Here is a 15817-nt window from a genome sequence, read left to right as displayed (position 1 = left end):
ATATCGCCCCAGACAGTGTACTATATGACACATCCACCTCCAAAATCATGATCACTGTATCGCTGGTCTGATCCATGTATTTCCAGGTCTTGGCTGTCTGAGTCAGGTGTTATCCTCCACTCAGCTGTTCTCAGCATCTTTGACCCACCTCGACCTGTCTGGTAACTCCGGCAGCCTGGTTACTGAAGAGGCCACGGTACATTCTGCTCTCTCTGTGTGTGTCTCTATAATTTTTACGTTTGAAGAATGTTCACCTGCAGACATGCGAACGAAAGCGAGTATTATTTGGAGGCTTAAGGTCTGGCATAAGCAACAAAATGAAGCAAGGAGCTGAGCTCCCATAAGGTTGTGGGTCTGAGCTCCCATGAAAGCAGTATAATCACAATACTGTGGGGTCACTAATACATTACCAACAACCATTATTTTAATCACAAATAAGGATTTTTTCAATGTAATGAGTATGCTTTACATTAGTGATATAAATAGGTTAATGCATCTTTTCTCTGGAAGACATGCATCATGTTCTCTCTGAATGACAGCGAGCACATCAGTCTCTCTCTCTGGGCTGTGCTCTTTCAAACCTTTTCTTATTTGAATTAAATAAATGTTGCTGGGATCTACTTTACACAATTTTTGCAAGAAGTGGGCTGCTGTGTGTGTGTGTGTGTGTGTGTGTGTGTGTGTGTGTGTGTGTGTGTGTGTGTGTGTGTGTGTGTGTGTGTGTGTGTGTGTGTGTGTGTGTGTGTGTAGTAGTAGGGATGGACCTTCTACATATCACATTGGTTCATGATAATAACATTTAATTTACTTTTCAGCTACACTTCAGCAAACCATGCCGAAACATCTTCAACATATATTCCACACTTTGTATATACATTATGTGTATGTGTCTTCTGTCTTGCAGTTTCTCTTCAAGTTCTTGTCCAGTACTAACTCTCTTACTCATTTGGACCTCAGTGACACCAACTGCCCTCTGGACACGGTCAGTGAGAGACATTTCATACAGTACAAACATATCCACACCTTTTGTCTAAGGCTGGTGACCTAATATAAATAATCAAACATTTTTGAAAATCAGCTCGCCTTCAGCTAAGGAGGTCAAAATGATTTTCATCTTAGTAAAGTTGTGCTTTCATGTGCCGTTATTGTTAGAGCTAGGTTTGTTACTGTCTGGGCTCTAAAACAAACCCTCTAGCATACAACCAGTCACCATGTAGTGACCTCTGGGCTGAGAAAGTGAAAGAGAACACTTGCAGGGGTGTCAAACTCAATCACAGAGAGGGCCAAAATTAAAAACCAGGACTATGTCGAGGGCCAAACAGAGTCAACATTTATTAAACAGGATAAACAGGCTATTGGATGCAAGTGCAGAAGGAAAACATATGTGTTAGAGCCAGATGCTTGGCACCTTTGGCACCTTTTCTTGGCTGCCAGTTCATCAATGTTTGGGGTTAGGTTTTGTGCTGTGGAAACCCTCAAGATGGAGTGAAGGTGTGCATCAGTGAGACGACTCCTTTGTGGGTTTTTGGTCATCTTCATCACAGAGAAAAGCTGCTGACATAGGTATTATATATATATGTATATATATATGTATATATATTATATATATATGTGTTTCCAAACATGCAGAGCATTTGAGCAGCACGTAGATAGAGTAGAGGCATCGCTGCAGGGATGAAGCTTGGAAACTGTGCAGCGCCCACAGAGTCATACTTTGCCTTGAGTGTATTATTACACTGGAGGTCTATCAGCTCCATTTGGAGGTTTACAGGTGCTCTTTCTACATCAACTGCAAATGGATTGCTGAACAGTTCAAATTTAAATTTCTGAGCTGCAAAGTCAGAAAATCGCCGCATGAACTCTGTGCCAAGTTCGCCCAGTTTATCAGCAAATTGCGCTGTCAGGAGAGCGGTGTGTTTGGCAACACGGAAAGTGACTAAAGTTTCCTTGCTGCATCTGAGTCTCCCACAGGTGCAGCTTTGCTTGGAAAGCTCTCATTGCATCATACATGTCTGTGATCACACGTCCTCGTCCCTGAAGCTGGAGGTTTAGCGCAGTGACATGTTTCGTTATGTTGCACAAAAACGCCAGCTCACATCGCCACTTTTCGTCCCAGAGCTCTGTGGTGTCTTTCCCTTTGCATTCCAAAAACTGGCAGATTTCCTCATGCTACTCAAAAAATCTATTAAGCACTTTCGCTCGACTTAGCCATCGCACCTCTGTGTAATAGGGCACAGTGCCATGTTCAGAATCTATCTCTTCAAGAAAAGACATGAAATTGGCGGTGATTTAAGCCTTTAGCTCTTATAAAGTTAACCGTAAGTGTTACGGTGCTTATTACATGTTCCATTTTGAGAGCTTTTCCACACAGCGCTTACTGGTGTATGATGCAGTGATAAACTGTCAGGTCACCTGCACATTTCTGTCATTTATGTCGTCAGTCCCGTCAGTTTGTCCCAGGGCAGTTTCATTTCATTCACACATTTACATACTTCCTCAAATATCTTTGTCTTTTCCCGTGGTTGTGCCATGCATTGATTTAATTCCCAAAAGTTCTCCTGTAATGCATAAACTGGAGTCTACTCCAAGGATGAAGATTGATTGATTGTATCGGTCCTATCAGCACTCTCATCCACAGCAAGGGAATATGCAGTGAAGTCTTTTCCCTTTTCCATCAACTGTTCTTGAAAATTGGTGGCAAGCTCACATACACGATCAGCAACAGTATTTCTGCTTAAGCTTATATTTGAAAACGCTTGCTTTTTATCTTGACACATGATGTCGCACGCTTTAATCATTCACTGCTTTACAAAATCCCCCTCGGTAAAAGGCCGACTGACTTAGCAATTTCTTCGGCCATAACAAAACTAGTTTTCACGGCAGCCTCACTTCGTGATTTTGCCTTTGTGAACATAGTCTGCTGTGACACTAGGGTCCTTTTTAACTCCTCTACCTTCTGCTGTCTGTCCACGTGCTTGTATTTGTCCTGGTATTTTGTCTCATAGTGCCGTCTTATGTTATATTCTTTAATTACGGCCACGCCAGCTCCACAAACGAGGCAACCTGGTTTACCACTAATGTCTGTAAACAGATACTCTGCCTCACACCTGTCTTGAAAGCCCATCTTCATTTCACTTTTCGTTTGGCCATTTCTTTTGGGAGGCTTGTTTAATTGCATTCAAAAGTGATTAGCGCAGCTGACTTCTGACCTCGGATGGACAATAAAGTGGGGGGAAGCTGCAGGTGGGCTTGCCGGTCTGGGCATGCTCGCTGTTGCAGTGCATTCTGGGACTTGTAGTATCAGCGGTGTGTGTCTTATATACCGGTGGGCCAGATATGATGGACATATGATATTTTATTGCGGGCCGGATGTGGCCCACGGGCCTTGAGTTTGACATGTCTGAACTGTATGTGGGTATAACAGACCTCCTCTCAGCCACATTTTGTCAGAGAGAGAGAAGCTAAACAGAACAGAATTAATTAATTTATTACGTGATAAATGGAGAAAATAAATAGTTGTTAAATGGAGTTAGCATAGTGAAAACTTTAATAGTGACTCCTACAGTGTCAGATGTAAGATTTAAAAAATAAGACATAATTTCATCAAGTCTTCTTCTGATCACTTATATTCAGAGGTGTAATAGTGGAGCTGAGTCCCAGGGCCTTAAAAAAGTCTGGAAATGTTATCACCTGTGTAGTATGAACTTCTGTGCTTGTCACTTAACACTCACGTATCCTAACTTTCTCTTGCAGTTATTTGTGTCCCTGTCTGCCGGGTGTTGTTACAAAATGATGCACCTGAACCTGGCCAAGAATCCTTTCAGCCACAGGTCAGCTCCTCTGTCTTCAGTGTGTCAGACCTTTGAACTTGGCATCATCTCTCTGCATTATTGAGTCAGTATTGTTGCACTAGGCTCAGTACCTTTGCACATATATTTGCCCAATTATCATGGATCACAATACTTCGGCCACCAAAACGGTTGATTAGTTTATACTGTATATGTTTTTCATATCATTTCCTTAATGTCTTATTTAGTTATATTTATTATTAATCTCTTTTCTGGCTCTTCAGTTTAATTATTTATATTTACCTGTGCAGAAACAACAACAGAGTTCGGCTAACTCATTTAGTAAAATAAATCCAAAACATCAAATACTTACCATACCCTGAGCACCAAGAGTGGACAGAAGTAGGCGATAGCACTAACATCACCTTGCCACACTACTGACTCAAGCTCACAGACGTCTGGTGAAATGGCAGAACTAATAGCAGTAACAATACCTCTGTTCCACTTGAATTGTCCCAGTAAGCCAATATCAAGGCATAGGCACAGACACACATTCATTTAAATTCAGACATTAATACATCTAATTGGCTACTACGCCAGTGCTTTTCTTTCTGTCACATGTCAAAATGTCAGAGAGAAGTTATTGTGTTTGGCTCCCCGCTGCCATTGGGGGATGAACCTATCCTTGGGCCTATCTCCTCAAATATGCTCAATTCCGTGAAAAGTCTGGGAGTGTACCTTGATAGTTCTTTTAAATTTGGAAAACAAATTTCATCTGTGGTCAACTCAAGCTTCTTCCAATTGAGATTAATAAGCAAAATAAAAGCCTACCTTCCCCCGGGTGACTTAGAGAAAGTGGTACATGCTTTTATCACAAACCGGCTGGACTACTGCAACGCTCTGTATGAGGGCCTAGACCAATCCTCTATCCAACGTCTCCAGCTGGTCCAAAATGCGGCCGCTCGCCTTCTAACAGGCACCAGGAAAACTGAGCACATAACCCCAGTGTTGAGGTATCTCCACTGACTTCCTGTGTGCCAGAGGATAAGTTTTAAAATTTCATTATTGTCTTTCAAGGCCATGAATGGCTTGGCTCCCCCTTATCTAGGTGACCTGCTTGTTGCCCACACTCCGTGTAGAACATCACGGTCAGTGGACCAATTCCTCCTCAGCATACCAAAATCTAGGCTGAAAACAAGAGATGATCGAGCCTTCGCAGTCGCTGCTCCAAAACTTTGGAATAACTTGCCATTCTGCATTAGAACAGCTCCAAATTTAGAAAATTTTAAATCCCTGCTCAAAACCCACCTCCTCTCCCTGGCTTTTAACACTCCTAACTGACTGATTGTTTATCATGACAGTTCTTATGTTTCTTATATTTTATGTTTATTTTATTGTGCTATTATCTGATGTATTTAATTGTAATTATATTTGTTTTTAATCATAAAGCGCCTTGGCTAAAGGTGCTATATAAATAAAGCTTGACTTGACATGTAAAAATGTCTGCATTTAAAAAAGCAGGCAGGCACAAAGGCTGAAATGGCAAGTTGACATGTATAAATGCTATATCCTATAATCCATTCTAGCACAGTGTCATGGTGTGGTTGATAAAACTGTATTCAAAGAAAGCACAGCCAATGACTGTGTTTATGTGTATTGTGTAGAAAGGTGCGGGAGGTGACCAGGAGCATCGGAGAGTTCTTCAGTCAGAGCTGTGAGCTAAAATATGTGGGCCTGTCTGCAACCAAACTACCTCCACAAGCTCTCAGGTGTGTTTACTCCTAACCAATGCTATATAATATGTACTTTTTTTTAACGTTAAAGTTAATTCTTGACCAAGGGAATTGTAGTTTGCCGAAGATTTCCTTGACTTAATGGTCCAAGCTGAGATGTACAAAGCAAGAGTTGTTTTGATTTTTCACTTATAATGTTATCAATTTCTTGGAAGAGATAGGCGAAAGGAAACCAGAACTTCCAGGTTTTGTTCCAAAAGAAAATCTCATTCAAATTACCAGTGACTTGTAACTATGCTAACATTTTTTAAATCCAGCAGGAACAGAGCCTCTCTCAACAGTATGTCATGTGGCTCACTTCAATAAATTGTTGTGCAGCAGTTGCAGTACCAAGTAGGAAATAGTGCAAATATAATATCAATGAACAGATATCCAAAATCCACTAAATCCCAAATAAACACTAAGGCTCTTGTATCACAAATATGTTCATGATACTGCATACATTTTCCCATTATTGCACATTTTACACCATTATGTCCCATAAGTCAGAGTCTTGATTGGACATTCAAACAACAGTCAATCAGCGTCTCAGTGTTGGCTGGGATGGGTTACTGTGTGTGTAGTCCTAAATTATCTACTTTAAAGTGTTTACACTTTTAACAAGGCACTAGTGTCAAATACAGTCATTTATGTGCCTGAATTGTAACCACACAAGAAACGTACTGTCATGCTGCAACTGTGCGCAACTCTACTGATGTATATAATTATTGTAAATAATGTGTGACTTAAAATATCAATGAACAGAATATAAATATCTCACTATAAATGCAATTCAAAAAATTAATTGTGAAGCCTTCCAGAAAGTGTTTGTTGTGATTATGTCTTTTTGATTAAGTCAGAAACACTTTAGATTACAGTTCGCAATTTACAGCGTAAGTACTCTGTAGTTACAGTGTAATCTTTTGTACTAACAGTGTACCAGATGGAACAAGATGTGAAAATAAGGGGGAACAACTCAGGATTTTATATACAATTTATACTGTAGTTATTTTTAACTACTGGTACCTATTCCATTATTTGGATGTTTCAGGGAAGATGGAGTGATGACTTCTGCTCAATAGCCTGAATCTTCTGTGGTTTTATGTCAAACAAGCAGAGTAAATTAAACCTGCCATGCAAGGGAACATCCACCTGCTCATCAGGAGCAATTTGTGGTTCAGTATATATTCAGCCGGGGAATCGAACCAGTGACCTTACGATTACTTGGCAACCCACTCTCTCCTGAGCCACAACTGCCCATGTTGACAGTTTTGAAGTCATGTGAAAGTCTTCTACCTGGCAGTCGTGTTCGACCAGCAGTACAGCTCCTCAAAGTGCAAGCTTACCTTGTTTCAGGTCTGTGCACGACCTCTGTTCATCCCAGGAGGGGGAATAGAAATGTAGCACAAGACAGAACACTAGATATGAACACAGCTCTTATGTACAGTTAATATACTCTTCTGACAGTAAACTGTGCAGTTATATTTTTTTTGCGATCACATTTTTTTTTTATTTCCATTTTCATTAAGTCCAACAGAAATATTCCAGGGGATACAATATTATTAGGATGGATTCTCAAAGAAAGACAGTTGGCCCAAGACATAAGAACGTGTCATGGGAAAGAACACAGTGAAAGTATTGATAATATAATAATAAAAAGAATAAATAAAATAATAATAATAACTGTGCAGTTATTCATTAAGTTTGTTCTCCATGTGTGGAGGCAAGTCAAATCAAAACAAACTCTTCTCATATTGTTCTCTGTGGGTACAGAGTAAGTCCACCCGTGTTACATATAGTAGCCCCATTCACACTGCCCTTTGGGTGCAGGGATCCTGTGCCAATTCTCCGCATCCTCCTCTGTGTGAAAGTCTCAGATGCGGCAATGGGTGAAATTTCACTGTGCCTCTGGAGGTAGTATCAGAGGCACAGCATTGGCGAACCGAACCAGTGTGAGCGGATAAGCCGGTGGCGCGGAGCGAGGGTGTGTCGATCTGATGGTGTTCACTGTCTGATAACTAAACAGGTCCATCACTCAACAAAATAAAGAGAAATGTCCCACAAAGCAACGTTACAGTACCAAACAACAGTAACGGAGTAACTGGTAGCGTCTTGGCAACTTAAATACGGAAAAAAATACCGCAGTTATACGTGGAGAAGTGTCTGTCATCCTGTCTGTCCTACTGACTCTTACTCACAATTCTGCCCGAAAAACAGCGTCTGTTCCTGGCAAAAGACTTTAACTCACCAAGTTACACTTACTTACATGGTTACACAATGGACATATAGGGTGTTTCATTTACTTTGCTTGTTTGACATAAAACCACATAAGCTTTAGACTATCGACTGACGCAGAAGTCATCACTCCAGCAGCCTGCAATGGAAAGCCTTTTTTGTCGCTGACTCTGAACAAGGAACATTAGTTTTCCTGCCAAAGTCTCCTTCATGTCTAACTTACAAACATGAACACACATCTTGTCCTTAGGGGTGGGTGATACCGCAGAGTTTAGTTTTGATCCAATACCAACTAATACAGGGCCAATATCACCAATATTGACACTGATACTGATGCTTTTATTATAAAAATAAACACAACAGGTTTTTTTTAAGGCAAAGAACAAAAGTGCTGGGCTCTTGGGGAAACACCTTGGTAAAATACCAAAATAATTAGGTCTATAGCCTAAGTTTCAATGGGCTGAATATATTATTTGGATGTCTAAATAGTATGCTATATTTAATCAGTATGACTAAAATATAAAATATAATAATGACTAAATAATAGTTGCTGTATATACCTGGATATTTCCTGCCTCTCTCTGACTCTGCCAGTGAACTCTACCTCTGTGGCCTCTGTGGCGGGGGTCTGGGTGCTGAGGGATTTCCCTCCTCCTCCTCCCTTCTTCTCTGCTGAAGCTCCTGTGTGTCTCTCTCTGCTGTTTTTTTTGTGTTTAAACAAGTTTGTGGTGTTACCACAGTAATGAACAGCCTCATACACACATCACAGTTTGCAACGTTTTCATTTACTGCTGTAAAATGGCTCCAAATGATGCTCCTGTTTCATTCAGCCATCACTGCATGTCGGATTAAACGTGTGGTCAGGGTGCACACCGGGGCAGGCTGCATGTGCACAACGCATGAATTGTGCACATGACAGGAGTACTTACAGTAGGTACTACTTCAAAGTGGCCATTTCACTCGCGGGGAGCGAGATTCACGCAACGCGTGAATTGTCAGTGACAACTGTAGCCACTAGGTGGAAGCATAGTACTGAATTGCAGCTCAAACGATTTTGGGACAATTCCACATTTGACCACAATGTAGCTGCAATGGAGAGTGGCGCTGTTTTAGGCTACAGGTAGAGTGAATGGAGAGGGGGACTACTAAACCGTATCAGATTGATTCAGACTGATTGTTTCACAGCGGTGGGACACCTCAATTATCTGGGTGACCTTGGATAATCACTTGTGCTTTCTTTGTTTTACAGTAGAGCTAAAATATGGACATTAGTTGTTTTTTAAGGAACATTTGTTTACTGGTAAAATTGCCGACCTGAATTATTGTCCCAGTCCGCCCCCGTGAGCCTATATCACGGCCTGACTGGATGTTGCTTAAATATAAGAGTAGCCTATAATAATATCTGATACCCTAAAGACATCTGAGGTTGTGATTTTGCTCGCTCGCTGCAGCCATGGCTAAGCGGAGGCAGAAACAATTATGCACAGCCTACAGAAGTTTCAACGTCCATACAAGCATTTAAGAAATGATTCTTACCAGTTCCATAATTCAGAGAGGATTTTTACTCAACGAAAAAATGTATAAAGATCAGTTTTTAGGTTGAAGACACGAGAGCAGCATGTATGTCCAGACGCTGATGTGCGTCAGCTGGGGCAGCGGGTCGGTGATCCATAAGACACATGAGAGCATTATGACTGATGTATAGCTCCCCTGGTAGAGCAGCTCCCTCAGTAAGCAGAATAATCCGCTAGTATGAGTTCGAGTCTCACTATAGGCAGTAGGCCTACCTTTAGTTAATGTGTTTTTTCTTTTCTCATCATCATTATGATCACATATGGCTCCAAGTTTGAGCAAATAAATGAGCAAATGAGCATAAATTCTCCGCCGGGCCGCGGCACCAGCTTTCCTGCTTGTGTACATAAAATACATTAAATTCTGACACCACAACTGTAGCGTACCGAATATCAATAGATGATAACCAGAAAAAAAAAACCTTCTATTGATCTGATTCACCGGCTGCTTTCTTTCTTTCAGTTGTGGTGTCAGAATTTAACACAAATATTTGTGCTTTCTATTCCTTATATTTTCTACAACGGGCTTATAGAAAGAAGAACGACGCCACGTCATGTCAGACAGTTTCCTCTAGCTTTATTAAAATACATAATCAGCAGCTTCACAGTAGTCGGATATACAGAAGGTTATTTAAAGCGGAGTGAGTCCCTGAAGCAGTCACCCTGCAGGAGGGATCCCTTGGCCAAGTGATCAATGTCTTTGTTGCACACCTCTTTGCTGTCCTCAGCGTGCGGGGGTGGGGGTGGGGGCGCTGGCGTATCAAGCTTTTCAAAAGTGTGGGGGATGGATGTGGTCTTTCCAGTTAAGCGAACTTGTTCCAGATGCCTTAACATTTGCATTCCCCCATACTGAGGAATGTGTGTAGGGGACGAGAAGTAAGCACCATCCAGGATGTGTCCATCCTGCATTCGGAGGTGGAGAAGCTCATTAAGCTGTGTCTGGCCCTGCCAATGGCCGCGTTTCCCAGATTCGTTAAGAAGCTCTTAAGTGCTAAGATCTTCTTAGGAGCGCTCTTAAGAACGCTGTGAAAGAAGGATGTGTTTCCCAGAGTCGCTCTTAGCTTAAGAAGATCTTTCACTAAGAAGGAAATGTAAGATCGAGCTGACCCACTCTTAACAGCCTTCTTAGCGACCAAATGCTCAGTGATCAAGCCGCGTCAGGGAAATTTACATCCTCCACTTTTCGAAATAATAAAACAATGCTCAGTGTTGAAATGCGCTCATAGCTGCGGACCACTGGCGCAAGAAACATAGGTTAATAGAAGGAAAAAAAAAAACTTCTACTGAATTACACGTTTAAGTTTTCCACACACATCTGCATATATGAGTTTATAGTACTACACATAAAAATACAACAACCCTGTGGCATTTCACAGATATCAAGGGAACAGACGTAATTAAACTCAGCTGAACCTCATCCAGAGAGGCTTCACCTGCTACTCTATATAAATGCGTTGCCAAAGTCCGCGCGTGTGAGAAACCATGGCTGCAATACAGCATATTCTCGCTGCGAACCAACAGCGTCGCCGTGCGCGAAGCCAGACGGTTTACATAAATGCATACGTGCGTCAGCACTTCTCCCCACTGGACGTGCTGTCAGACCGGGCTGTCCAGGCAAAGTACCGGCTGCCCCGTGCGGAGATCCAACGGCTGATCACTCTGGTGTCTCCACACATCCAGAGAGCAACCCGCTGCAATTTTGCCCTCAGCCCGGAGGTGCAGCTCCTGGCTGCGCTGCGTTTTTACGCAGTGGGGAGCTTCCTGGAGGTGGTGGGGGACGGCACCGGCCTCAGCAAGGCATCGGTGTCACGGAGTGTGGCAGCTGTGACACCGATTCTCCTGCGCCATGCCATGGATGGCACCCTCATTCCAATCCACAATCCCTCCCTGGTGGATCCGTGCTGGATCGGTAGAAAGCACTACGCGGCCGTCAACACACCCGCAACCACACCCCGCCCACACACACACACACACACACACACACACACACACACACACACACGATACATGCGTAGCCTAATTGCACCTGGGTGGGGGGGGGCACAGGGCGCTGTGTGTGACTTATGCGCTGATAAAGAGGTGGGTGATCGATTTGCCTGGCATCGCTTGATTCAGTTTCAGCAGCACCGCGGTGGACAGCTCCCACTAAGAGGATAAGCTTCTTTGGCTTGATCTTAAGGTTCTCCTAAGAAGGCAGTTAAGAACGCGTCTGGGAAACACCCGCATCTTAGCGCTCCTTCTTAGCCGAACCCTTCTTAAGAGCCTTCTTAAGTCCTGAAGAACGATCGAATCTGGGAAACGCCACCAATGCTGTTATGTTCCTTAAATGGCTTGATTTAGTGATCAAAGTTTCATTTTCTTAACAATAAAGATGCCGTGTTCATCCATCTAGTTCTCTTATAACTGCACGCCATTATAAAATAACTTCAAATCAAATCCTTAATCGATAAAAGTGCCTGCTTCCCCCGCCCCCCCTCTCAGAAAATAGTTCCGACGTCCATGAAGCCGGTGAATCAGATCAATAGAAGGTTTTTTTTTTCTGGTTATCATCTATTGATATTCGGTACGCTACAGTTGTGGTGTCAGAATTGAATGTATTTTATGTACACAAGCAGGAAAGCTGGTGCTGCGGCCCGGCGGAGAATTAATGCTCATTTGCTCATTTATTTGCTCAAACTTGGAGCCATATGTGATCATAATGATGATGATGAGAAAAGAAAAAACACATTAACTAAAGGTAGGCCTACTGCCTATAGTGAGACTCGAACTCATACTAGCGGATTATTCTGCTTACTGAGGGAGCTGCGCTACCAGGGGAGCTATACATCAGTCGCAATGCTCTCATGTGTCTTATGGATCACCGACCCGCTGCCCCAGCTGACGCACATCAGCGTCTGGACATACGTGCTGCTCTCGTGTCAACCTAAAAACTGATCTTTATACATTTTTTCGTTGAGTAAAAATCCTCTCTGAATTATGGAACTGGTAAGAATCATTTCTTAAATGCTTGTATGGACGTTGAAACTTCTGTAGGCTGTGCGTAATTGTTTCTGCCTCCGCTTAGCCGTGGCTGCAGCGAGCGAGCAAAATCACAACCTCAGATGTCTTTAGGGTCTTTGACGTGTGCACAAAAAAAGACCACAGTTAAACATAAAAGCAAAACGAAAACAGATAAACATAAAATGGGAATATCACCGATAAATACAAAATACAAAGAATAAGACCTTAAAAGACATTTAGAAGGCTTCATAGTGAGTTGTTGATGATGATGATGGCGGATGAATGATTTTTTTCACTAAGTTTGTCCTTGCTAGAGGGACCCTGTAGCGACAGGCTGAAGGAAGGAGTTGGAATGAGGTGTGGAGTGGGTGAGGTATTATTAGCTACATTCTTGTATTTAAGCAACAACGAACAGAAACATAAATCAGGCAACTCTGTCCATTCCCCGTTCATGGTCACTGCTCCCTGCTGCTGCATGTTGTCGTCCTCCTGCTCACAGATGCCACCTGGTGGTTGTTTGGGCACATTGCTGCTTCTCATGAAAACACAATTGATCCTCCACTAAAAAGGTGCGTGATTCTCGCGTGATTCACGCGAGAATCACGCGTGAACTCGGCCACAACGAAGTAGTACCTACTGTAGTATTGGTAGTATCAATATTTTGGGATTGATCGGCACACCCCTACTTGTCCTGCACCTTAGCTTCTTGCCACCAATCAAACATTGACCAAAGTGTACTGCTATTCGCAGGCTCGATAGCTGACAAGCAGCTCAGCTGCAGCACATTAAACAGCATGTAAATAAACCTGCAAATATGACTTCAGCTGTTTTCGAAGCTGGTGTGCTGCTTACTCTTAAATACCACTAACAAAATGCTGTCTGGCTTGGAAGATACAGTGTAGGTTTGTTTACACTGCCTCTCTTGCTCCTGCTGCTCAGTCTGCCAGCTGCTGTCAATCAAACACAGACATGACAGCCCCTCCATACTATAACAACAATAGGCTAAAAACGTTATTCTTGACATAAGATAAAGAATGTTATTTTATTATCTCTCTGTCAGACAACACACACTTTACACATTTCAACAAAACCCAATCAACAAGGCTCTGTGCTTCATAAGTCTGTTCAAGAGGTGAAAGGTTCCAAAGCAGCTCTGCTATTACACATATAGACTTTTAGCTGTCTTTTGTTTTGCATCTAGGTTATTACTCCAGGGTCTGGCAACCAACACTCGTCTCTTTGGGCTAGAGTTGGACCTCAGTAGCTGTGAGGTACAGTAGCCTACATTCTCACCCACGAGTACAAAAAACTGTTTTGTTTTTTGTTTGTTATGATGATTAGTAGAGGCCTGGGTAAACAAATTATTGTTGTTGTTGTTGTTGTTGTTGTTCTTATACCTGTGTGTGTGTGTGTGTGTGTGTGTGTGTGTGTGTGTGTGTGTTTGTGTGTTTGTGTGTGTGTGTGTAGCTGCGTTCAGCAGGAGCCCAGGTGTTACAAGAGCACATCTCTGAAGCTACAGCTATCACAAGTCTGGATATATCCGATAATGGTATGCAAAACACACACACACACACACACACACACACACACATCGGAAGGAAGCGATGACACAGTAAATGCCATGATGGTGAAATTTTTAGAGATGATACTCTGGTGTGCTGGCTCTGTGAAGACAGCATGGAGCTGCGCTACAGAAAGCTGATAGAAATGTAGCTCTTTAAAATATCAAGAATAGCTTGGGGTTTCACTAATAAACCTAACACTATTAACCTAATGTGTGTGTAATCATTCACTTTTAAATGCAATACTTTTTTTTCCTTTTAAATCACTATTTACACATGAATTCTTAGACTTTACCATGAACTGAAATGTCTTTGGAATTACTTTTACTCTTATAAAACACTTTCACCCTTCAAACACTCTTACGCTCTCAAACAGAAATTACTCTTTGTCTTAACTTAACATATCAAAAGTAGTCAATAACCACAACTGTTTTATAAACAAGTATGAATTTATTTACTTCACTGTTTAAATGTTTCTTTCAATTGTCTTATCAAATGCTTTTCAACTCTCAATGTCAAATTCATTCACATAAACATCCAAAACCTATGGGCCCAAATAAAATAAAATAGCCTAAGTTGAAATACCCAGTTCAAAAGATGCAGGCCTGGATGTAGCTCGTGTACGTTGTAGCCTGAAACAAAATGGCTGCTTCACCACCAAGGCAAAAACAAAACAATGGTACCTTTACTGAAGGGATGTAGCCACACCTGCGCAGGATCCAAGGCGGCAGAAGCAAGAGGAGAGATGACGAGAAGATCCACGTGGATGAAGAGAAGATTTACATGGCTGAAGAGAAGACTCACGCAGCTGACGATCTCGACAAAGGCCACCACTCGGCAACGTTATCAGGCTCCGTCAGGGTCTTTGTGGTTGTCGTCGGTCTCGCAGTTCCACACAGGCTTTACTAGTCGAGTTCTCTGGTTGCTAGCTTGTTAGTATAGTCCATGCAAAAGCACTACTAGCCACTAGGTCAGCAGCTAACTTAAACTTCTTTCTGTCTTCTTGTGCTGAGTAGTCCACTCAAACGGACAGAACTCTATCACTCTTAAAGTTTCTATAAGAGTCATGGTCAAACACTTTCACTAAAAATGGCGTAGACATAAACTAAACAGTTCGTGTTTCACTTTACAGCGGACAACACGCCTCTCTTGTCTTTCTCGTTTTACGCTATCTCCCATCTCCCTCCGTTCTCTTCACGTACAGTCCATCAACTCACTTCCTCGTCCTTTGACCTCGAATGTGATTGGCTCATTCATACATGGTCCAGGATTAACATAAATTCACAAAACATTTGTGCAACTCTTTCTTTCCTATTCTTACGGGCATATTCAAAGCATTTTAACATATATTATTACACAACCAATAATTAACATCTTAAATGCTGTATTCAGTAAACCTTGAACATTACCCAATATTCATTGTTCTCAATACTATAACTTCATTGCTGGTTAATGAATCTTAACATTTTATTATAAAACGTATTTATCAAACTATGAACGTATTTATTCACTTATATTCTTATTATCATGAATACATTTTAACAGGGTTACAGAAACACTCAAGTATTGTTGCTGCAGAAATGCAGAAATGCACATAGTTGCAAGTTTCAACTCCTCACATCTTAAATCTTTTGTGTAAACTTGCCCTTACAAGACGATAAGTGTGACAATGGTAGATTCACCTCTGTGTCTGGTGCAGCAAACTTGATGTAGGTGTTAATGGGTGAATGTTTTGCTGTATTTAACTATGCAAGTCAGACCAATGTGTTGTCACCTGTTGCAGCCAATTATCATATACAATTAAAAAACATTTTTTAAACAAAGAAGTCACACAAAGAAAAACATACAGACTGAGCCCAGTCAATACAGTTAACTTATCAACTGCAGCC

The 15817-nt window shown here is 41.8% G+C and overlaps 1 protein-coding gene across 1 annotated transcript in view; it reads left to right on the top strand.

The window, feature by feature from the left end:
• The window catches only part of carmil2 (capping protein regulator and myosin 1 linker 2), an 82922-nt gene that overhangs the window by 13445 nt on the left and 53660 nt on the right, over positions 1-15817 (top strand). Inside the window, exons 13-18 of the mRNA XM_084363214.1 lie at positions 87-196; positions 905-982; positions 3754-3830; positions 5453-5557; positions 13568-13637; positions 13834-13915. Coding sequence (XP_084219340.1) covers positions 87-196; positions 905-982; positions 3754-3830; positions 5453-5557; positions 13568-13637; positions 13834-13915 — 522 coding nt within the window. The remainder of the gene's footprint in view (positions 1-86; positions 197-904; positions 983-3753; positions 3831-5452; positions 5558-13567; positions 13638-13833; positions 13916-15817) is intronic.

The sequence above is a fragment of the Pagrus pagrus genome (assembly GCF_965226575.1).
Source record: "Pagrus pagrus genome assembly, chromosome: 10".
Lineage (NCBI taxonomy): Eukaryota > Metazoa > Chordata > Actinopteri > Spariformes > Sparidae > Pagrus > Pagrus pagrus.
Note: the sequence above shows the minus strand (reverse complement) of the source record. Positions and strands in the feature narration are given on the sequence as shown.